Genomic DNA, 25,342 nt, shown 5'->3' on the forward strand with positions numbered 1-25,342 from the left:
TTTTTTTTGACAATTTGCATTAAAACAGATGTTAGGTTGCATGATTCAAATTTCAGTATGCTAATCCGTCAGTCGACCCCGAAACGATGCTCACGTCATTCTAACAATACGTAACTCTTGTCAGGGCTCATCTCTGGCCCCCCACCACACGGCTAGCGTTATATTGTTTTTCATTACACACAGCTACATTTAGCTTGGGTGAAGGACATCCTTTGGTTGAGTGTGTGTGTGTGTGTGTGTGTGTGTGTGTGTGTGTGTGTGTGTGTGTGTGTGTGTGTGTGAGTGAATTTGGTAAATGCTCTGAGAGGATTAGCATGAGCATGTGTGTAAAAAGGAAAGCAAATGGACTAGCAATTTTTTCACATAAATCACACTCACACACACACACACACACACTAGCAAACGGCACCGTGTCAATAAACCCCGCAAAACGCTAATCATTTCAGACTTCGGCCCATATTTCCCATAATGCATTGTGAACAATACAAGCAATCAGGCCTGAAATACCCAGGATTATTGGGATCAGGATCAGCAGAATAACGAATGCGTATCTGGCTCTGACTAAAACCTAAAATAAAAATAGATTTGTGAAGCTCTAAATTTAGAAAGCGTTAGCGTAGCTAATATTCACATTCTTATCCTCCTTATCTTTGTGCAATTCACTGTCCTACATTTTTTTTCCACATTGCATTTTTCTTCTTCCGCTGGTGACTGAAAGAGTACAGAACAAAAAACTGACAGCGAATAGAAAAACATAAACAAACTGACTGACTGAGTTCCTGCTCGCATTTACTTTTAGCAGCTAGCTGAATTTATTTAAGAGCCAATTTTTAGCTAGCTAATGTTAACGCATGTAGTTGTTGCTACTAGGTAATTAGCTTTAAATACAAGCTACAGCGTAATACGGTAGTAAGATAGCTGGTGAAATTTACCAGGAGATTACTGTTGTCCCTTTTGAGAAAAATATAAAACTAGTTTCCGTTTAGTTTACAATATGAAAAAAATTGTTAAATGTGTCACCCTTTCATCCTTAACTTTAAAAAATTACGATTTGAATTCTAGCATGTGGAAATGAAAAATAGTTGTATGCAGAAGTGTTTGGTCTTCAGACAAATGTAGCAAATCGAGGACTGTTACGATGATTTGAAGCAAGTAACAAAAACTTTTTTGAGCAACACTGACTGGTTAGACACTGACATACAGCACGAACAAAATCTAAAATAATAAACCACTGACATAAAAATAAACACCAGCATTGCTGAGGCGGCCGCCATCTTGTTCCACAGGGACTATGCATGCTGGGAATCTGGAGTGTAAAAGTGTGACGTCGGTGCTGAGGAAGCTCATGCTGAATCAGAAGGAAGGAAGACGTAAGGAATCTCCTCTCCCAGGTCCCACCATGACAGTGTGGGAGGTGCATGATGGGAAACCGAGTTCCTGGAGTTGTTGGAGTTTTTAAGCTCCGCCTCCCACTCCTTCTGACCTCCCTTTGTTATAAGGAGGTGTCAGACTTCTGCACCACGTTGCGTTCGTCCTGCGGCAAGTCCGACGTCTTGGCTGTCTTTCGAGGCGGGCTCTGCTCAGACTCCAGCGCGTGCAGTGAAGGTTCCTTGTACATGGCAACTACAGTGGGAAAAAGATACAAGCAACCAAAGCAGCCAGTTGTTAAACCATAGCAAACACACAAAGATATATGAACCACATTTTTTACCTCACTTGGTTAGAGCAACATTTTGAGCCAAACAGAACATGAGGTAGACTGACCTTCGATGACCTTGGGTAGGAAATGAGCAGCACCTTTGGTCTTCTTCACTCGGTTGCCCTTCATTACCTGGCCTTCACGGTTGATGCCAATGTACCACGAGCGACCTGACTGGCTCTGACGGTACAGCATGGACGAGTACGTCACATAGTAGTTCTCAAACACGCTCTCTTTAAACTTACACTCTGATGTAAAGTGCTCCTGAGAAATGAATAATAAACAACAACAAATCAATAGAGATTCTGATGTAAAGGTTCTTATCCGGTCCTGACATGATATGTGTTGCACCTGGTTTCTTCTCTTCCCATGAAAAGTGAACAAAGTAAATTCTATCTGAACTCGAAACTTTCTATGAGTACAAGAAACAAAATGATAGCTAACCAAGCAAGAACCTAGCATAGTCAGTGAATGCTAACCTAGTGAAAAAACTTTAACCTGTAGAAACAAAATCACACAAAACGAGTGAAACCAGAGAAAATAGCTATATATATATAGGTGAAATTAAAACCTTCAACGAAGCAAATTTAATCATGATTCTTTATTTAGATAGTGATACATTAATCATCATTTGTTTTACTGATGCGTCAAGTCTCAAATCAAGCACCAAAATCCACCATGCTGCACACATCCGGCAATTAAAACCGTCCGTGTGGAAACATAGCCAAAGTTCACTTTGGTGTCCTGATTATTTACTTCATTAAAAAAAACACCATAATTACTTTTAAACATTTTCAAGAATATTTTTATGAGCTGCCCTGCCATCTAAAAATGTACAGGCCTCTCTGTTTGAGCAACTGAATCAATGCAAAGAGAGAGAAGTAATGAGAACCTTTTTTTTTTGTGTGTGTTCTTTTTTCCATGTGATTAATAGACATGAACAAGTTCTTTGAAAAACATCTATGACCTTTGAAACATGTCTAGTCTTCATGCTCTATGTTTTACTAAAAATGAAGATACATTTGCATAAAGCATCCATATTTGTCCATGCACATGTTGATTAGAGTAGTAAAAACCTACGAAGCGTATAAAGTTAAGGTTCATTTAGAACAGATTAAAATGTGTGATAAAGTTGCGATTAATTACAAGTTAACTCATGACAATCATGCATTTATTGTCTCGTATACAGGTAGTCGTCGACTTACGACCACGATTGGGACCGACAGACCAGTCGTAACACATTTGGTCGTAAGTAGAGTAGGCTATATGTACAGTACTGTGAAATTATGCCGTAAGATGGTATGCACTGTTGTACGCCGCGGCTAGCGAATGTGGTCATAATGGTCGTGAGTTGCATAGGTCGTAAGTCGACGACTACCTGTAGTCTATTATCTCGTATAGTCTGTTTTGTTTTGTCTTGTATAGTCTAAGATAAATGTATAGTGTTATTTATGTCTGTACTTTTGAGAGTCACCAACAGCAGGAACCAAATTTTTTGTGTGTGTCAATCAGGCCAATAAACCTAATTCTGATGCGCGTATATATACATATATATATATATATATATATATATATATATATATATATATATATATATATATATATATATATATATATATATACAACAGTCTGGTTCTCGACTCAGTGGTTGGGAACTACTGATTTAAATAGAGGAGAATGTTTGAGGATCCTTCTGACCTTCTATCTCCCTCTGTCTCGCTATTTCTCTCTTTCCTTTGTCCACCCTCTCTGTCCCTCTCTTGCTTTCACTCTCTCTCTCTCTCTCGCTCTCTCTCTCTCTCTCACTTTCTCTCTCTCTCTCTCTCTCTCTCTCTCTCTCTCTCTCTCTCTCTCTCTCTCTCTCTCTCTATTTTTTTCTATCTGGTATTTGATTACATCTCTATGTGAATGTCCTCTGTGTGAATAAGCCTGAAACATGAGAAGCTCGTCTCTAAAACCGTCTGCAGATCAGCACTGAAATCAAAACACTGAACACTTTTGTGTTAAGGAATAAAACATGCGTGTGGCACTGTCTTAACAGAATAATCAACATGATGATGGGTCTCCACTTTTACCACCTCGAAGTTTTTCACAACAAACTATTTTATTTAATCACACAACACAGCAATTCACCAACAAAATGCATGGCATTTTGTACTTTTTATCTGTTTAGAGTTACCCTTCATGTTACTGTTCCTGTTGTCTCTTACATAACAGCAATTGTAAATGCTCATTCCATCGTTTCTCTCTCTCTCTCTCTCTCTCTCTCTCTCTCTCTCTCTCTCTCTCTCTCTCTCTCTTTCTATTACTTAAAGTTAATAAAGCAAAAAGTGCAGATGTTGTGAAACCTGGCATTACAGCTGCAGCACTGACACTGGAGTGCATTAATGTTTTATACTAAAGGTACTCATGCTTACAGCAGTGTTGCTAAATTTTACTTGTTTAGAAAAAAAATATTAAAAAAAGATAGAAAGAAAGGATAGAAGAAAAGAAAAGAAAATGATAAATAGACTTAAAAAAGAAAAACCAATGACAGACTTAAAATACTTAAGGAAAATCAAGGTACTAAATTACATTAAACATAAATAATGCATTTACAATAAAAACATTCATAAAATGTTATGAAACAAAATCTATAATAAAATCTAACTTTTATAAAATCTAAAATAAAATATTTGTGAAAGGAAAACTGGAAGTGAACGTTTTTTAATAGAAATAAATTATAAATAAAATGTTTATGTTATAAATGACCTATTTATTTAAATATATAATAATCTAAAAAAAAAAAAAAAGTTGGTAAGGTTTCTAATTAGATTAGAAATGTGTGTTTATATACTTGTGTATACTTGTATATAGCAAAAAAATTAAATGCCACTGTATTTGCTATAAAAGAAAATTCCAGACAGAAACTAATCCAGAGAAACTAATGCTGGCTTTATCCTTTTTTAACGTCTCTCTATGTATGTGTGTGTTTGTGTGTGTGTGTGTGTGTGTTTTTTCTCTGACTCGTCTCTGTAGTGTGCGTCGGCTCATAATCACTCTGGCTCAGCGGTGTGTGTAAAGTGTGTCTGCTGATAAACTCCATTAACCTGATAAAACTGAAAAGCCAGGAGCTACAACGTCAGTGTCCGTCACGTCCCGCAATCAATAAACTCCTTTTCTTTTCTTTCCGTTCAGCGAGCATGAAATTGACAGACGGAGCCGTGAGGATCTAATCGTCCCGCAAATCTGTCCTCCTTCTCCTCCTTCTCCTCGTCTGATGAAGACGAAGACAAATGAATAACCTTCACAAAGTCAAACATTTTGCGATGAACCCACGCAACAGTGTTCATGATTCCTACAGTAGCACACTTGACCTAAAATAACCCCAAAGACCCACAAATTAATGTTCATGTCCTTACACAAGGAACAAAAGGCTTATGGTTTTTTTTTTTTTATACAAAATGATGTGGCATGCTTTTAATCCATTTAGAGTTACATTGATTGGAGGAGAAGCAAGTTAGCCCAGGTTGTCACTTACACTAGAACAGCTATAAACACTCCCCTTTACCACCTCTTTCTTGAAATAAGACTAAAGTTAAATAAAACTAAAGAGAAACCGTTAGTTACACCTTTACCTCAGACCATTACAAAGTGCTGACACTGGTGAATTGTTCCACTTACTGAAACATTAACTATTAACAAAATCTCATCAACACATCCCAGGTAATCGACTATTTTTATAGCAATGGTAAGGTTTTAGAATAAGTGCATTACTCTATACCTGTTCTGCGGCCAAACCTACTTGTATAAAACTGACTTCGACACGGAGACCACACCTACTTCTTTAAAACTGACAAACTTAGACACAGAGGTCACACCTACTTCTATAAAACTGACCAATTTGGGCACAGAGGCCACACCTTCCTTTTTTTTTTAATCCACACATTTAGATTCAAACACCACGCCTACATTTTAAAACTGACTTAGACACAGAGGCCACACCTACATCTTGAAAATTGACAAACTTACACACAGAGGCCACACCTACTTTACAAAAAAAACCCTCGCAAATGTAGACACAGAGGCCACACCTGCTTCACAAAAAAAAATCACAAATGTACACAGAGGCCACACCTACCTTTTTGAAGCTGTCTTAAATGTAGAGGCCACACCTACTTCTTTAAAACTGACTTAGACACAGAAGCCACACCTACTTTTTAAAAACTGACTTAGATCAAACTTAGATTTAAAATCAACATACTTAAACACAGAGGCCACACCTACGTTTTTTAAATCCACAAATTTAGACACGGAGGCCACACACACATTTATAAAACAGGTTATTATAAAACCTGTGCTACTATCAGAGCTGCTGTTATAGAGAATTTTTCAAGAACCAGAGACCAATTAGGATGCAGAATCCCTCAGTTCTGTGGTGTGAATGAGAAATAGAGCGAATAGAGAATCAGATGGGTTTCTGTTTAACAATGCTGTAATTATGAAAGTGTCTGATTCCAATCACGCTAATTAGAACATTAGAGATCCTTCACTGATCTGTGTAATTCATCACACCTGCTGGATCCAAACAACAATGTCACTTATAGCCTGGAACATTCTGGAAATAGTTTTTAACTTTTTATTTATTATCTATGCATAATGATAAATATTTTCACCCCTGTGTAGATGATTTCTGGCTTCTGATTGGTTAGTGAAGCAATAATTAATTATTAATTTTCTACAGCAGATGTTTTTTGACTCGTTCCAATGATTGTTTCTGGAGTAATGGCTCACACAGCAGCAAGCTTTGTAAATGTGAGGTTTACTATGGTGTAACAGGAACTAACCCAATTCCCAAACAGGATTCTTCATAAATTCTTTCAAATCTCAGTCAATGCTTTCACAAGTGAAACATCATCCCTTTCCTTCTCTCTTTTACCTATTCTCTTTCTCTCCTTTCAGTCTCACTCTCTCATGCTCAAACATGTGTTTGATCTCACACACGCACACTCACTCACTCGCTGGCTCTCTTGCTCCCTTTCTCTCCGTCTATTTGTCTTCCTCTCTTTTATTCTCTTCATCTTTTTTTCTGTGACTGTATTTTTGTCTCTCTGTCAAGCACAAACACACCCATATACAGAGACACACATATACAAAGACACGCACAAAACAAGCTGAGCTCTCTCTCTCTCTCTCTCTCTCTCTCTCTCTCTCTCTCTCTCTCTCTCTCTCTCTCTCTCTCTCTCTCTCTCTCTCTCTCTCTCTTCCTCTATCTCTATCTCTTTCTCTCGGCCTCTTTTTATTCTCTATTTCATCTCTCTGCCAGGGCTGGAGTGATTGCATCTAAGCTCTCTGCATCATCCTGAATCACAATACATTTCACCAAGCCAAAAAAACGCTCTCTCTCACACACACACACGCACGCACACACACACACACACACACACACACACACACACACACACACACACACACACACACACACACACAAACACACGTGATATAGATTTTTTTTTGTTTGTTTTAAATTTTCAGATTTTTTTTTTCAGAGATTGAATTTTTTTTACCTTTTTATTTCTGACTTTCATCAAAAAAGATGAAAGCAAAAATTATCCCTTCCATTCTCTATCTACTCCCCCTCTCCTCTCTCTCTCTCTCTCTCTCTCTCTCTCTTTCTCTCTCTCTCTCTCTCTCTCTCTCTCTCTCTCTGAGGGTATTTCCAGAGTGGTGATTATTAAGTGGGTCAGGAAGAAGGGATGTAACACTATTTTTATCAAGAAACCATTTTCAGGAGTCTGCAGGTAGCAGCACCACACACACACACACACACACACACACACACACACACACACACACACACACACACACACACACACACACACACACAATGGGTAGGAGATTCCAGCAGCATTATCTCAAGCAAGAAAAATTGGAAAGCCCTTTCACACACAAACACTCGTGTATACACAGCTGTATGCAAAAGTTATAATTTTTTATATCAAATTATAATATAGTTTATAATATTATTATATTATAATATTATAATATATTATATTATAATATTATAATATAATATTATAATATTATAATATAATATATATAATTATATTTATATAATTAATTATATAAATATAATTAATATTTATATTAATATAAATATTAATTATATTAATATTTATATAAATATTTATATTATAATATTTATATATTCCGCCCCATTGCCGAATGACATATTACTGAAACAGAGCATCAGCAGCAAATAATATTTTCATCTTTGTTTAAATGCCAATTTTGGCATAATTTATATTTAAACCAATATTTCTGGCATGTGCAAAATTTTAGGCACCCTTAAAACAGTAACTTAGCAACTCTCTTTTAAACAACAGTGCAGTTTCACACATGCTTTTTGTAGTCAGCATGAAACATTTATTAATGTGTTTCGCAGTTGTCAAGTTGTACTTTGTGACAGTTTCAGTTGTGATCTGATTTATCGCTTGAGGAACAGTGTCATGTATGTCTGTTATATCTGGATTCTGCTAGAGGTTGAGCGATATGGGTTTTTCTCTGGCCGATGTCAATATTTAGAAATCAGGGTTTTTTTGGCGATTATTTTGCCCGATATGTTTGGCTGATTTTTTTTTTTCCATCTTCATCTAATTAAATCTAACAGTTAATTAATAAGACATGATACAGAAAATTGCTTAAATTAAACATTTATTGACCACTACAAGCGTCTCTAATCAGTGCATTTGTTAGCTGGTTTTGGTACCAGTGCCTTCTGTACCTGTAGCCTAAACTACAGCTGGTTGAAGGCTCTATAACAACATAGTTCCAAAAAAGTTACACTTATTCTCTCTCCAAATGTTATTCTCATTTTATCTATAAAAGTAGCATCATATTTAAACAATTAAATATATAAGGCTGGATTAAGAAAAAAGGATAAGAAGAACTCTGATTGGCTATTTAGATTAACGAATAAGCACACGAAAATAAAAAATAAACTGACAAACTGTCATTCTTGCCACTTTTCCTTGCAACTTAGCAGACATGAATAAAAAAGCTACACAAATCCAGTAGTATTGATCGTGACAATTTTCGGTGTAAACACTACATGCTTTAGATATTCACAGTTCTAGGTTTCTGGTTTCCCTGTTTGGATACCGAATACAGGCTACTGCCACCTGCTGATGTTCTATAAAGCAAGGGTAGAATGTACACAGATGTGTGTTTAATCAGATGTGCCTGCCTAATAATCGTCTGGATTTCAGCACAATCGGCCAATGCCGATTAATAAAAAAATGCTAATAAATAAATAAATAATATAAATCGTCCTGATTAATCAACCCGATTAATCAATCAGTCGACCTCCAGTGTCTGTTGAGTCTTTTTTTCCAAACAAATTAGAGATTGGATCAGAAAAAACCTACAAAAACAGCTGATTTGATTATTCCATTATCTTATATCATTAGCCTAGAGAACTGGTGGAGTAGCACAGGGCATTGGTTAAACCCTAAACTTAACCCTAGCTGATTAGATGGACCCTTGGTGCTGTCTGGATAACGTTTGTGTTAACAGTACATTTTTACATAGTTGCCGCTGCATCCCAAACCATCCAGATTGGATTGGATCACAGTGCACCTCAGACACCTGTATTTAGCACAGGCACAAACATCAAGATAAACTTCTGGTGAATGTCTTGTTATATAGATATTGTGTATTTATGTTATTTTTCATACATCTTTTGTGATAAGGTCCCAGGTGAGTTTTTTTCTTCTGATGACTCTTCAATGCAGATCCACAGTCAGTTTTTTTAGGGGATTTAAATGCTCTAATGACAATACATAGGTTTTTTTTTTTTTGCCTAAATTGTACAAAGAGTATATTTTTACACATGCCTTCTTGTAAATTTTCAAAAGTTTGCTACAGATGTCGTATAAAACATCTTGAGCAGAACATAAGTTTCGGCCCTGGGTGTATTTGCATACAATGGTGTATGATGCTTTCAGCACCACGGAGAGTTTCCCTTCTGCTTTCAGTTCATTCCTCACAGTGTGGCTCTTTAGCATCATCATCATTGTCATCATCAACACCGTTGAACGGTTCTTGATCTCTATTAACAACAGCTTTACTCCACATATTCACCTTCAAACTTTAGACCACACCCCTTATCTCAGACATCCCGAGTGACATCACTAACACTAGACTTACGGAGGTGTAGAGGTAGCCCTCACTATTCATGCCCAGGTAGAGCCCCGTCCTTGCCCCCTGAATGGCCACAATCCTCAGACCCACAGGGATTAGGTTGAATTGAGCTGAAACACACACACACACACACACACACACACACACACACACACACACACACACACACACACACACACACACACAAACATATTTATTTAATTACTTTTATAAAATTCTTTTTTTTGTTTTGTTTCTCTTGACATTGGGTTACATGTTTATTTATTTGTTTGTTAGTTTCTTAAGCACACTCAAATCACACCTTTTCATTGTGAAAACACCTCGGCTCTTAGTAAAATTAACTTATTGACTTAAAAGACAAATACACACACCTTGATTATTTGTGTGAGTGGTGAGGTGTAAAACACTTGGCACGGTTCATTATGCACACACACGCACACACACACACACTCAGACCCACAAACACACACAGGAGGGGGATGAAAGGAGTTCCAGCTCTGAGTTCTAAAATTAATTATCACCCTAAACACACTGAAAAAGGGACAAGATGAGACAGAGAGAAACACAGGCAACACACCGAGAGAAACACTGGCAGAAACACAGAGAAAGAAACACTGGCAGAGACAGAGAGAGCATGAGTGGAGACACAAAGACAAAATGTGGGCAGAGACATGGAGGCATAAACACAGGCAGAGGCACAAAAAAACCCCGCAAGCTAAGACGATGAAACACAGGCAGAAAAACTGCCAAACACAGATGGGGCTACACAGAGAGAAACACAGGGGAAGACACAGTGAGAGAAACTAAAGCGGAGAAACAATAAGAGAAACTCAGGAGGGGACACAGTGATAGATACTAAGGCAGAGACACAATAAGAGAAACTCAGGTGAGACACAGTGAGAGATACTCAGGAGGAGACACCATGAGAGAAATACAGGAGGAGACACAGATAGAGAAACACAGGAGGAGACAGTGAGAGAAACTCAGGAGGAGACACATTGAGAGGTACTCAGGAGGAGACACAGTGAGAGAAACACAGGAGGAGACACATTGAGAGGTACTCAGGAGGAGACACAGTGAGAGAAACACAGGAGGAGACACAGTTAGAGAAACACAGGAGGAGACACAGTGAGAGATACTCAGGAGGAGACACAGTGAGGGAAACTCAGGGTGAAACACAGTGAGAGGTACTTAGGAGGAGACACAGTGGGAGAAATACAGGAGGAGACACAGTGGGAGAAACACAAGAGGAGAAGGAAAAAACACAAGTAAAAATGCAGAGAGGGAAACACGGGTGGTGGGCATATTAATAAATGCGTCTGATTCTCTCCACACACACACACACACACACACACACACACACACACACACACACACATATACACAGATATACACAGATATAAATACACACATACTTACAGAAGGAGCTGGTCTCATCTCTTGTGCCGTCCATAGTTCCATCTGGCTGCATCTGGAGGTAAAAGCCGTGCTGACTGTACAGGCGTGTGACGATCCCTTTTAGCTGAGGCTCTATGAAAAATGCACACACACACACACACCAACACACAGACACAATCAAAAGTTTTCTGAATGTAGCATGCACTACTGGCTTTCACCTGTAACATTAAATGTGCGGTCAGTGATTTTAGCTTGAATTGACAGGCAGTTAGGGAGTATGATTGACAGGTAAAAAGACATACCTTCCAACCCTGATTGGTTGGATATTCCGATCCATGACAAGTTTTATTTATTTGCAATGAGCAGCACTGTAGAGTACATTACCAATCATTACTCATTTAAAAAAATGACTGACCGCCCCTTTAACCCCACGCCAGTGTGGCTCATTAGCGAAGTGAGAAGAGAAGCCGATGTAGTGAGCTATAAAAGATGGATTATCATTAGGAGAGTGTTTGTGACCGAAGAAACAGTAGGAGAACGGAGCTTGAAAATTTTATGAACAAAGTCCCATCACGATTGCTTCATGTTCATTTGAGATGGCAAAGAAAAGAAAACAGTGATGTGGCCATTTCCATTTTTTTTAAAGGTTTTAAAATATACAGTATTTTTGTCCATAAATATGTATTAAATTATTTCCAATAGTCTATTCTATTCATTTCATAGCCCTTTTCTCGGTTCCTGTGTGTATGTTCATGTTAGAGTTTCTATTTCTTGTTCTATTTGATATATTCCAGCTATAATCTGTTGCTTTTAGATTTCAAGTTGGTGACACCGGGGCATACAATAATGTTAGAAAGCTTTTATTGCTATTTTAACCATTGCTGATGCAGTACACAGTATAGTAAGACAACGTTTTTCCAGAACCATGGTGCTACATAAAACAACAATAAAACCATTGTGTTCAACCAAGTGCAAAAACAAGACCGTGTAAAACAGATACACAAAATAGCGCCAACCAGTATACCTACTGTATAATATGTTATACTGTATAATGTGGAAAAAATAGAACTATAAACAAGAGTGTACTGGTAAACAAACACAAAATGTTGTCCAAAACAGCAACAGCAGCATCAGCAGCAATCAAGTAGGTGTGCAAAAACAGCATGTAAACAGTTATATTTTTCTTATAAAGTTGTGTTTATGGTCTTTATGGTTTCTTTAGCTATGGTGTCATAATGATGCTATTAAGAAGTGGAATGGTTAATGTAGGATACCACTGAAGGCTGAGGTGTGAAATGCATGGTACGCCACTGATTAATACTGACCATCACGCTGAACATTGCTGAGTTCTGGATTCTGAAAGGCTAGATGGTGTTGATAATTTCTTTATAGCAACAGCTCTGACCGTTTTATATTAATAGACTTGTTTTAATATGCTTTTTTGTGCTATAGCAGAAGATCTTACGCAGGGACAAGTACAACAGATATAGTGAGGTTTCCTATAAGGGGGAAGGAAGCAGGGTGTATATGTCTGAGTCTGTCAGCTGTGTAAAGCAGGTGTGGCTTTACACTTTATGTGTGTTTGTCAGTTCTAAAGAAGGAGGTGTGGCCCATTTGTGAGTTCTCAAGAAAGAGGTGTGGCCTCTGTTTTTGTATGTCAGTTCTGAAAAGGAAGAATATCTTTGAGTGTTTCAGTTCTTAAGAAGGAGTTGTGGCTTTCATGTCTATATTTCAGTATTAAAGGAGGCGTGGCCTCTGTCTCGGTATGCTAGTTTTAAAGATACTCAAACTTTTTATTTTCTTTCTCCTTCTTCTCCTTTCTATTCTTTTCACTTCATTAGCACCCTGGTATCCCTCCTTACTCTGTGTGTGTGTGTGTGTGTGTGTGTGTGTGTGTGTGTGTGTGTGTGTGTGTGTGTGTGTGTGTGTGTGTGTGTGTGTGTGTGTGCGTGTGTGTGCGTGTGTTTGTGAAAGAGAGCTATTTCAGCTCTTCTATCCTTATGTAGGAGCCATTAGGCCTCATGAATTACAGGCATTAATGAGAGTCATTATTCTCTCACACACCAGCGAGTGAAGCAAATTATTTGTATCGTTTGTGTTTATCAAGACTCATTTTCTACTTGGCGGAGGGGGGTAATGAGAGAGAGGGAGGGAGAGGGAGAGCATGACTAGAGGGCTGCAGATAGTTGCAGGGGAAGAGAAAAAACTAAATAAAAGATATCAGTAAGAGAATAACAGTAAGAACTGTACTTTTTTTTTTCATTTACACGTCCTACTTTCACTGACACTCTAGACTCCTCCCATGCATGTTACATAAACGTCTCCTTATAAAAATATAAAAAAAGTCATCTAATCACTAATAACATGCTGTCCCTGTAAATGAGCTGTTGCCATAGAAATGAGGGCATTTATATAAACCTGTATTACTGTTAGAGCTGCTCTTATAATAAATACATCTACAACGGACAACCAATCAGAATAGAGAATCAGAAATAACAGTGTTGTGAATATATCTGTCCCTCACTTCTTATGATTGCAGTTATTCTGCCAGTTTTGACATGTAAATTGAGTGTCTTACATTTTTCACGTAGCTGTTCCTTTAAAGCGCTGCAGTAACCTGAGGGTGACCTCACTGATAGATGGACACTCGGCCGAATCGATCCACATTCCATGCGTTAACCTTGACTGTGTCCTGCACTTTTGTCTCATTGCATGTGTGTGTATGTGAAGCACTGCAGCTCCATTTCATCTTATCTGGATTAGAGAGCGGTGTAATTACGAGCTCCGCTCCAACGATCAGCTCGAGGGCATTTCTCACGCCACTGTCAGAGACGAGCCCAGAGACAGGGGGCTTCCCTCAGCGTGGATTTAATACACACATACGTTCCCACCAATCCGCATCTGTCTGTTTACCACTTGACTCGTTTACTCTTCTTCTTTTACATTCTTTTTCTCTCTAAAATGTCATCCTGCTCAGATGCTGTGAAACCCATGCATCACATTATGGTAGATGTGAACACTCTGTCCTGGTGTTGTGATGGTGTTGTGATTGTTATGTGGACGAGTCAGAGGAAATGCTGACTTAAGATCCAAAGCCATATCAGTAAATATGTGGGGAAAGTTTCCTGTGTTCAGAGTTGTGTTATGCACCTACCTAAGTGGATATTTACTTTAGTTCCATCACTGTGTGTAATCGATAAACATCCTGTTACGTTTACAGATTTTAAACACCTTTAAATGAAACACACACTTTTAAGCACCTTTAAACACAAACATACACCATTAAACACCTCTAAACATTCACCCACCTATAAACACAAACACATGCCTTTAAACACTTTTAAACATAAATAACCATCTATAGATGCAAACACATTTTAAAACATATCTTTAAACACAAACACACACCTTTAAACACATTTAAATACAAGAACATACCTTTAAACACCTTTAAACACAAACACAACTTTAAACCCAAAAACACAACCTTAACACATACCTTTAAACAGAAAAACACACCTTTAAACACAAATGCACACCTTAAATTACAAACACAAACCTTTAAACACAGACACATGTTTAAACACATTTAAACACACACCTTTGAACCAAAACACTTTTAAACACCTTTAAACATGTGAAATCCATTTAAGACAAGTGCTTCTTCCTGTACACACTATGTAGGGAGCAGAAGTGATGCATTTCTGAAACATCAGCTAAAGGTGTAAACTGTACTGCCCTGCACTCTGAGTGTCATGTTTGTGTAAACTGTGTCTGTGTGTTTCCAGAGTTATAAACAGTGAAATGTTCAGTACTGGGAAGTAGAGTGGAAGCACTCATGGTGAAGAACGGGAACAGGAAAAAAAAAAGGAATAGAAACAGGAGCTGGAACGAGAACAAGATTGAAAATTTCAACAGGAACGGAAACAGGGCAGGGATGAGAACGGGAACAGGAAGGCAACAGGAACAGGAAGGGAAAAAAGAAGAGAAAAAGAACAGGGCAGGGACAGGAATAATAACAGGAAGGTAAACCTTTAAAGGACAGAGACAGGACCGGTAAATTAAACAGGAATGGGACCAGGGCAGGAACGGGTACAGGAATGGAAATGGGAACGGTTTAGCCTCAGTACGTAAACATTACATGAAACGTTGTCCTCTTTTCCCTGGTACATTTTGTAGTAGACAATTAGCATTGGTATTTAGAATGAATACAAAAAAGCCCATTATGCTTTAGAGGAAAATATTGTTTGATGATGATGATGATGATGATGATGGCCTAAACAGTTCTAAAAATGAGTAGCATGCTATTCATTTATCTTGCTCTCTTTTTGCTGTTTTTTAAAGAAAGTGAGCGAATTGCATGTGTGTGTGAGAAAGAGAGAGAGATGATTAATGCCAAATGTAGAGAGCAGTAAGCGTAAACCAACACCCCTGTGTGTGTGTGTGTGTGTGTGTGTGTGTGTGTGTGTGTGTGTGTGTGTGTGTGTGTGTGTGTGTGTGTGTGTGTGTGTGTGTGTGTATGTGTTTGGCCGCTTTATTTATTGTAATTTGTAGAGAAACTTCCTGCGAACACAAAGCTCTGGGACAACAGCCCACCCTGTAACCTGGAACCGCCTTTGACGTCAACACACTCGCAACGCTTAGAGATTAGAAATAGAAATGTGCCTACTTATACCCCTAACAACACACACACACACACACACACGCAAGATACGTCTTTCTGTATCTTCTCTCGTTAGAGGTCAAACTCAGTCTGTCCTTGTTGGCTTTAATCAAACCATCCGTGAATTCCATTTTAGCCGCGACGATCTCGAGGTCTCTGCCGTCACTCGTGATGTCTTTAAGGATGCGAGATGAAACGCTAAACGAGTGTTCCAGTGCTGGATGAGGAATTAACCTTCAACTCTTATCTCCCTCTTTCTCTCTCTCTTTCCCTCTCTCTCTAAAATCTCTGACTGACTCCACAGTGTTTTCGTCTTTACGTTATGGTTTACGTAAAAAACCTTTTCACCTTTAAACACACTGTTTAGTAGCTGAGTTATGAGGAGCTTTTACATGCTTCACTAAAGGAGACTTTACAGGAAATAGGTCTGGTAGAAGCAATTACCGGGGCTAAGAAATTATTTGTTATATTATATTTATAGCACTTTTAACCATGGACGATACCTCAAAGCAGTTTTTCAAAGATAATGCAGGTATAAAATAATGTTTCTTATAAATGAAAGTTTATCAATAATGAGTAAAGAAAAGGAAAATCTTCCTGAGATGACATGAGGATGAAACCTTGAAACCTTATGAAACTATTGCTGGTAGAAGCAATTTAGGGGGCCAAGAACCTCAAAAGAGTTTCCCAAAAAGTGTTCGAAGAAGAACCCCAAATGATATTTTAATGAACAATTTTTTACCAAGAATGTTAAACATCTGACAGCTTTGTAGAGCACAAAAAAAAAAAAAAAAAAAATTCCACTTACAAGTGTTCTTTTCAAGAACTTTTCCACAGTTGATTATTTTCCTATAACATATACACGTGTTTTATTGCTTTTATTCTTCTCTCAACATCATGCTTTGTATCTGTTTAAAGCTTATAGTTGTTCTCTCACTTGCCTCTTTTTCCTTCTTAAAAAAATAAGTTGGTCGTTGTTTTATCGATAAACTGCATACCAAAATCTGTCTAAAAACCAGAACACATGTCTGCTATGGAACCTGTGGTGCATCAGGACAAATTCAATCTTTCATTATACACCCTGTCAATAATTTTGTTTTATTTATATCCTCATTAATATTTATCAGCTGTAATAATTACAGGGTGTTGGATTATATATGGGGCACACAGACAATTTTCGTTCTTTCTTTCTTTCTTTCTTTCTTTCTTTCTTTCTTTCTTTCTTTCTTTCTTTCTTTCTTTCTTTCTTTCTTTCTTTAAAAGCAGTTTGATGAATGCAGGTCACTGAATCTCCTGTAATGACTCTTAAACCCCTCATAAAACATCCTGAATTACAGCATTGCAGGTGAACACTGCCACTTTTAGCACATGCTGCTGTGTCTGTAGTACTGTATGTGTGTGTATTAGTGTGTATGTTTGTTTGTGTGTGTTTTGCATATAAAGGAAGCTGTAAAGCTGCTGGATTTGTCCTGCGAGAGAGTGAACTATTTTGTCTTTGAGGAGCAGGTTTATAGTCACAACACGAATACAACAAACACCTCCAGGAACATGTGAAGAAACTGAAACTACTTTAAGGTTCAAGAAAACATTTTCAGAAGATAATGCTATTTAAAATGTTTATTAAGAGGTTATTATTAATAATAATAATAATATTATTAATGAAGAATAACAATTATAATAATAAAAATCCTGCATTGTGAGTTTGCAGTAAATTTGTTTGTTCTCTCTCTCTCTCTCTCTCTCTCTCTCTCTCTCTCTCTCTCTCTCTCTCTCTGTGTCTGTCGCTCTAAATTCCAGTCAGCCCCTCTGTTTGTTACAAGTTTGTTCTCCCTTTCTATCTCTCTTTCACTCTTTGTCTCTCTGTCTGTCTGTCTGTCTGTCTGTCTGTCTGTATGTCTGTCTGTCTGTCTGTCTGTAGTGAGAAAAGCGATATTAATCTCAAGTTTATTTTCTTTTTTTTCCTATTTTCTCCTGTTCCTACTTTTTTTATTGACCTCTTTCAGTGTTTTTATTTTTTCTGTAAATAAAGCTATGTGTTATAGTTTAAATATTGTGAGTAGTAGTGTGTTGTGAGTGTTGGTGAGCTCCACAGTGGAGATGAAACCAGAAATGAAACTGTAAACGAAGCAGCTGGTCCCAGTGTGGCTCCAGCACCTGGTAAGAATAATGCTACAGAAAAGACAAGTAGTAAAAGTGAAAATCCTGGAGTTGAGCCAATTTAGACCCAAATACAGGAAAAAACATTTATACCGAGCGATCAAACTGTGGTAAGAGACTGTGATAATGGGAATGATAATGTAGAGCTGATGGTGGTGATGTTCAGCGTGAGGTTGAGGTCGGCAGAATCGACTGATTTACGTGATGAAACTGATGAGATGTGTCTTTGAGATGTCAGATATTACCTCAATTCAGGTAGATGAACAGTTATATACTGTAGAAGAAATGTGTTATTTTCTAGAACTTTTGGTGTGAGAACCTTTTTCCTGATGTTAATAGATTTCTTATTTTATCTAGTCATCGGTTTTGATGAACAAAGCAAAAAGAATAGGTTTAGAGGAAAGAGGAAAGATGGCAGCAAAAAAAAAAAAAAAAAAGGTTTTCTGATATTGTGAAGGCAATACAAGTGAATCTTCTATCCTGATCTTATCTGCTCTGTCTTTTAAATGTCTATCTTCCCCTTCTCTCTGTCCTTATGGACAGCCTCAAGATAGGGAGAATTAACATAAATGGAGGAAGAAACTATTAAAAACTATTAAAAAAGGGTGGGAGGCAAAATGTTGAAGCAAAATGAGAAGCAAAATGTTTCTCAGTCACGGGTCCAACCTCAGTGGCAGCAGCTCCCTCTTATTCTCATAGAATCTTAAAATAAATTGCATGGCTTTATATGAGATAAAGGAGGGCAGTTTAGCAGTTCAGGGAGAATTAAAGGGTTTTGCTTTTTTCTTTATTAATGTTTATGCACCAAACAATGGAGCAGAAAGAGTGGAGTTCTTTTTAAAACCGCAAGATGCTCCAAAAAATTTTACTAATGTGTGATTTGTGCTTGGGGGCGATTGAAATTGTACACTAAATCACACACTGGATAGAAACGAAGAGCAATATTGTCAGGGCATGTGTAACATTTGGAGAGCAGAACACCCAGGAGTGAAGCAGTACACATGGGTCAAAGCATCTCACGACCACATTAATGCAGTTAAACTGGATCGGATTTACATCAGTGAAAATATCAGAAACAGAGATTTAAAAACGAATATTTTTCCAAATGGTTTTATTGATCATTACATTTTCATCTGAGAAATATGGTTTAAAAGTCACAGCATTTAAGCTTTTACTGCCATTTTATTCTCAAACTCTTATACAATGCTTCATTCTGTGAAAAATTCTGTACATTTTGGTCAACAGAAAAAGGAGTATGAACTACACAGCACACTCAAACAGCCTAAATCAACCATCAAAGCCCTTGAGTAGGAAATCACCAAAATTAAAGATGAGCTCATCAACAAAGATGAGCTCTGGAATCACTGTTCCTTGAACAAGCAAAAGGGGCTTCAAACAAGGCTTGCTTCATCTCACTAAGAGAAATAGACACCTCCAGCTTCTTCTTCTTTAACTTGGCATGGTGGATAAAATGTGCGACCTCAGCTTTCATACACGGGTCAAGTATTGGTTGCAAAAACCTGCCGCTTCCGCTCTGGATCTCCCCCGACAGTATTTTTATGGTGATACAGAAAAAGCGAACTGACTTTTCCTGGGCCAGACAGCGCTGGATAAAAGCTGCTGCACCTTCCCTCCCTGTCCATGAGGAACAGAATCAGGACCTTCAGACTTTAAGATGCACAGAGACTCCTGTATTTAACACCTAGCTGGACCGAAACAGCTCACACCCGACTGTGAAAAGTAAATGTTTTTGAATATGATGTGAAACCAGACTGTGCAACACAGAATTGAGGAACTTTTCTTCTTTGTACAGAGTTGTTCTAACAGCCTGGACCCTAGTTTATAAAGTTTAGAGGGACTTTCTAAATACTGGACACTGGAGTGAGAATGAACCTCTTTTTAACAATCCATTAATCGAAGCTCAGATACTGGAACACAAGAGCGTGCAAACCATCATGGCATAGCGGTATGCTCGCAGATCTAGTGCCAGCTAAAGAGGCCTAGTCGAGATGTGCAGCTTGAAAGGCATCAAGTCCACTAGGGTCATGAAGTGCATGATGGAGAGCATCCTCTCAGCACTACCCTCTGCCTTCAAGCGAAGCTTAGAGGAACACCGAACAGCTGAACAAGATGCAGGAAACCATAGCAACTTTTCTCAGTTACAGGTTTCAGCTGTGGTGGAAGCTGAGACAGAGGAAGGCTTTCTTCTAAGCTTCAGGACCCTGCAACTGGAGGACTTTGAGAACGCCTCAAAGAAGGCCCTGTACATCAGCTGTGGGTTCAAGTGTCACACTGCAGTACGCTTAAAGATTGTAAAGAATCAAAGGCAAAAGTCAGAAGTGTTTGGGCCAGATACGTCCCTCAAAGACTGCTGGAGATCCGTGTACAAACCTCCTATAGAGAAACACATCGCAGATCTCCAATGGGGGATTGTTTACTGGGCAGTGGCTACAAACAGACATGTGTCACACATCAACACCACTGTAAAGAAAAGAATGTCCCTTCTGCAACACAGAGCCTGTTTTTATACTGTTGTTGGCTATGAGGGCTGTTCCCGGTCTTCAGAGAGATCGGTTAGAGAACTGGCAGAGGTTTTAAAGAAAAACTTTTTATCTTTGGGCCCAAATACCTAGGTTCAGACAGAAAATGTATCTGCCTTATCAACTTCCTTATAGGAGAATTAAAGCAGGCAATCTGGTTAACTAAGAAAAAAAAATGAAAACAGAGGGTACAGTAGATCCTGAGATGGTGGTAAAGGCATTAATATCTGCACGGCTCAGGGTGGATTAGGCATATTTTCAACTAGCAAACAATCTTAATGGCTTTGTTAATGCCTGGGCACTGAATGATGTTCTGTGTACACTGGACCAGGATCACCAACTGCTTTTAAATGTCTGCCTTTTTAACATATGGTGCTTTTTGAATACCAATATTATTAATTGTTGTGTGAAAATCATTTTTTTTTAATTTTATGAGTATTTCACTCATTTTACCTATCTATTTTCCTATTTATTTATTTACATATTTATTTAAAATTTTCTACTCATTGATTTTTTACCTATTTATTAACATACATAACTACTGAACAACACTATTTATGGTTTAGGTACTAAAGAGGTATATTAACAAAATATATTATAAATAAAGGGATGTGAAAAGTCTCTCTTTCTCTCTCTCTCTCTCTTTCTCTCTCTCTCTCTCTCTCTCTCTCTCTCTCTCTCTCTCTCTCTCTCTCTCTCTCTCTCTCATCCCCCTTCTCTGTCTGTCTCTCTAACTCTGTCAGTCCCTCTGTCTATGGTCCAAGTTTGTTCTCCCTCTCTCCCTTTCTATCCCTTTTTCTCACCCGCTCTCTGTCAGTCTCTCTGTCTGTCAGTCCCTCTGACAATCTTTCAAGTTTGTCATCCCTCCCTCCCACTCTATCTCTCTTTCCCTCTCTTGCTTTATATCTGCTCTATCTGTCTCTCTCTCATTTTCTCTCTGTCAGTCCGTCTGCCTTCCTTTCAAATTTGTGCCCTCCTATTTAAATAAGTTTTATTGGCACAACTGGTAAAGACAACAGAAAAACAAATAATGAATTTATTAATGAATAATAAAGTATTAATAAAGAAAGTTTATAATAAAGTCTCAAATTATTTTTAAACGTAACCGCATTAATTTCTGTCTGCTGCTCTCTCTCTCTCTCTCTCTCTCTCTCTCTCTCTCTCTCTCTCTCTCACACACACACACACACTGGCTTGTAAGTTCATGTCCTGTTTCTCTCTTACTTTCCATACCACTCTGCCTTTCTCACTATCTCTTTCTCACTCTCTCTTTCTCTCTCTCCATCTACCACAACTCCCCCCCCCCCACACCCACCCTGGTGTGAGGCTATCTTACACAGTGCAGTGTGATCAGGTGTTGTTGACTAAGCGGGATGAGACATGCATCTTTAGCGGTCAGCTTAATGCTATCCTCCTCCACCTCCTCCTCTTCCTCCACCTTCTCCTCCTCTGGGCTGAACAGTGTGTGTCCTCATGTCCTAAGCAGGACACACACACAGGAGCAGAATAGACTATCACGGGAGTAATTCTTATCACACAGCTTCGTCTAAGTTTATCTCCTCCTAAATGCTTTCCTCAGTAAAATAATTAGCTAGCTAACTGGCTCAGGTACTGGTTCAAGGTTTGCACATTAAATACACAAGCACTGTAGAAGCATCTCCTAGCTCTGTGCTTCCACCACCATGCTTCACCTACCCAATAATGTTTTCACTGTTTTCGACTAAATGTAACACTTTGTTGCGAGTCCAGAAACTTTATTATATGGCCTAATCAGAGAACCAGTTTTCTGTGATTTATTTTTTTTTTTTTAAAGCTTCAGCTATCTGAAGAACCCTTGAGGAACCCTGTTAAAGGATTCTTTCCTTTTTTAGAGTGTATACAGAACAATTCAGACTGAATGTTCTCGCAAAAAATAGCTTCCTCTGGGGTTTCCCTGCATGACATCCTTCTCTAGTACTAGAGTTCTGTTTCTGGAGCTCTGTTAATGGGTTCTGCATAGAACGTCTCCTCTAGAGGATGAAGAAATGAAGGAGGATGTGAACAGATGTTTACAGATTTGATGAAATTATTTATCTTTTGCCATTTTAGGTGAAATAAACTTAAGATCAAGTGTGTTATAATAATGTTATTGCACTTTGTGCAAGTGTGTGTGTGTGTGTGTGTGTGTGTGTGTGTGTGTGTGTGTGTGTGTGTGTGTGTGTGCGCGCATGTGTGTGTGTGCATGTGTATGAGGAGGCACAAGGAAAACGGACCGCTTGGTCATTGATTAGTCGCCATGCGTTAATGATCAGTTTCGATCCACAGTGTGTGAGAGAGAATTTAAAAAATGCCAACGCAGCCTTAACCACAGTCCCAGATAAAAGTGTGTGTGTGTGTGTGTTTGTGTGTGTGTGTGTGTGTGTGTGTGTGTGTGTGTGTGTGTGTGTGTGTGTGTGTGTGTGTGTTATTCTGTCCTTGAAATTCAAAATGCACACTTTGAACTCAGTGTTTTCTTCCTGCTATCAATCTAATGAAGTGTGTGTGTGTGTGTGTGTGTGTGTGTGTGTGTGTGTGTGTGTGTGTGTGTTTGTGTGTTTGTGTGTCTGTGTGTGTCCACGCACATGTTTGTAATATGAGAGTGTCTGCGGTCACTTTTGATAGCCTGTGGCAAGGTTACCTGTGGTTTAAACACGAACCATTTTCTAAGTGTGCGCTCTAGCACAGATTAAACATGTATGTAGGGCTGACACACACACACACACACACACACACACACACACACACACACACACACACACACACACACACGCACACGCACACACATAGTAGCAATTATAGGTCTGAGTGTAATAATTAGCCTCCCGAAGGACTTAAAGGTGAAAGAAACCCAGAATAGCACACACATGTGGGACACTTCAGTATATACACACACACACACACACACACACACACACACACACACACATTCGTATTAACACTACCCATGGCTGCGCTGAGTGTGTGCAGTTTGTACAGTTGAAATAAAAAGATCAGTGTCAGCGTTCCCCTCGGAAGAGTCTCTGTGCGATTCAGGAAGTGTTACACAAATTTGATGCCACTTCATGTGAACACGTCGCGTGTCAAGCTAACATTTTTTGGTTAGTGTGATAGTTTTTTAGGAGTGTGTTATTTTACTTCCTGTTCAATGAGTTTGCTTTAGTAGATAAAAAAGATGAAATAATATATGGTATAAACAACTCAAATGCTTGCCCTCAGTAACCTCAGCAACACTTCTTCAAGCAGAACACACACAGAAAACAGGTTCTCTGGTCTAATGAGGCCCCATAAGGAACTTTCTAGCTGTACAACAAATAAAAATATTTATTTGAAGACTCAACAGTGGTGAGGTAAAGCATGGTGGTAGAAGCATGGTGGTGGAAGCATGGAACTGGGGGATATTTCTACACTGCTTGTGTTTCTTATTTACACTTGTACACCATCATCTGAGCCACTTAGCTAGCTAATTATTATTGTAGCTCGAGGAAGAAAATAGGGGACATTTTGAGTTCTGCGGTAAGTCAAATGCACTGCTTATATACTAAAGTTCTTAATAAAGTTATGAAAAAATAATTCAATAAAATTCTGATTAAATTCTGACAGACAAAGGAATAGGCCACACCCACAAGTTAACCTCACGATTTGCCAGTTGCTAATGCTAGTGTTTCGACATGTTGGATATTTGTTTAGAAAAACTGTATAAGTGAGACCGGTACCCGTACCTGGTCTTATGTCGGTTCTGCTGCGTCGTCCTCCACATAGCCGTACTTTAGAGATGAGGACAAGGATCTGTTTCTGGCACAGCGACTTGTTGCTCTTGGGGCATGGCCTGCGCTTGTTGGCGATCGGTCGGTTGGCCTGATCGTCCTTCACTGCCCGTTTTTGTCTGATTAAAGAGCTGGCGAGAGCTGCCATCTTCCCCCCCCCTCTCAGCTGTGGGAGGGGGGTTGGACCGAGGTTCGGACTGAGATTCTGCTCACTCGCTTTCTCCGTTTCCTAACACAGGTATGAAGTTTCTTCTCGGAGATCCAGAGATCCTCGAGTATCCTCAAGCTTTGGTTTAGCTACAACAAAAAAATGCCTGCAGAGGTAGAAGTGTTAAGTTCTGTAAGAGTGTGTCCTCTCTCTGGGTTTCCTCTTCATCATCATTATCATCATCATCCTCTTCTGAGTTTGGAGCGAGTCCATTTTCGGAAATCCGCGCCTTTACATTTCCACAAGAACAAACAGCAGAGAAGTCGAAGAGGCAGAAGGAATCATGGCGATATGGACCCCGATCCCTGCCCTGCCCTGCCCTCCCCTCCCACCCCACGTGCCTTGGCCCCGGACCCCCCAAACACAGACGAGGCTAAAGTTTCCACACTTGTTAAAAAAAAAGAAAGAGGAAAAATAGAGGGTCTCACCGATGTCCCTTTCTCCTCAGGTTCTAAACTTTGTCGCCGGGAAGACCCTGAAGCAGAGGAATAATCAGGGGGAAAACGAATAATCTGGAGCGATAATCCGGCACGAACGCAGGCACTTCGGCATCGGCTGTCGGACGAATGAAGAAGAAGATGGAAGGATGGACGTTGAGAGAGTTCCTTCCCGCCTCTTTTGGCAAGTGCTCTTTCTCTCTCTCTTACTCTCTCTCCCCTCTCTCCCCTCTTTCTCTCTCTCTTTCCTCTTTCCCTTTTGTGTGTGTGAGTGAGA

General features: G+C 38.9%; 2 protein-coding genes across 2 annotated transcripts in view; both read right to left on the reverse strand.

Moving 5' to 3' along the window:
* fgf11b (fibroblast growth factor 11b) lies at positions 1-25,219 on the reverse strand. The gene is made up of 5 exons (XM_083568596.1): positions 24,376-25,219; positions 11,300-11,410; positions 9,887-9,990; positions 1,765-1,963; positions 1-1,623 (listed from the first exon to the last, which is right to left on the reverse strand). The coding sequence occupies exons 1-5, from the start codon at positions 24,566-24,568 to the stop codon at positions 1,493-1,495; spliced, it is 738 nt and encodes a 245-aa protein (XP_083424722.1). The 5' UTR covers positions 24,569-25,219; the 3' UTR covers positions 1-1,492.
* The window catches only part of LOC310741107 (cornifelin homolog B-like), a gene marked incomplete at its 5' end in the record, with an annotated part of 164,197 nt that overhangs the window by 34,866 nt on the left and 103,989 nt on the right, over positions 1-25,342 (reverse strand). The gene's annotated exons all lie outside the window — the stretch shown is intronic.

Source organism: Silurus aristotelis (assembly GCF_946808225.1).
Source record: "Silurus aristotelis genome assembly, chromosome: 18".
In the NCBI taxonomy this organism is placed as follows: domain Eukaryota; kingdom Metazoa; phylum Chordata; class Actinopteri; order Siluriformes; family Siluridae; genus Silurus; species Silurus aristotelis.

What these genes read in the sequence shown, in the direction of transcription:
- fgf11b (XM_083568596.1), bottom strand. Translation starts at nt 24,568, where the DNA reads ATGGCAGCTCTCGCCAGCTCTTTAATCAGACAAAAACGGGCAGTGAAG. An exon ending in CAGAACCGACATAAGACCAG is followed by an intron (nt 11,411 to 24,375) that starts GTACGGGTACCG and finishes CATTTTTCATAG; the next exon opens with AGCCTCAGCTAAAAGGGATC. An exon ending in AGATGAGACCAGCTCCTTCT is followed by an intron (nt 9,991 to 11,299) that starts GTAAGTATGTGT and finishes TGTGTGTTTCAG; the next exon opens with CTCAATTCAACCTAATCCCT.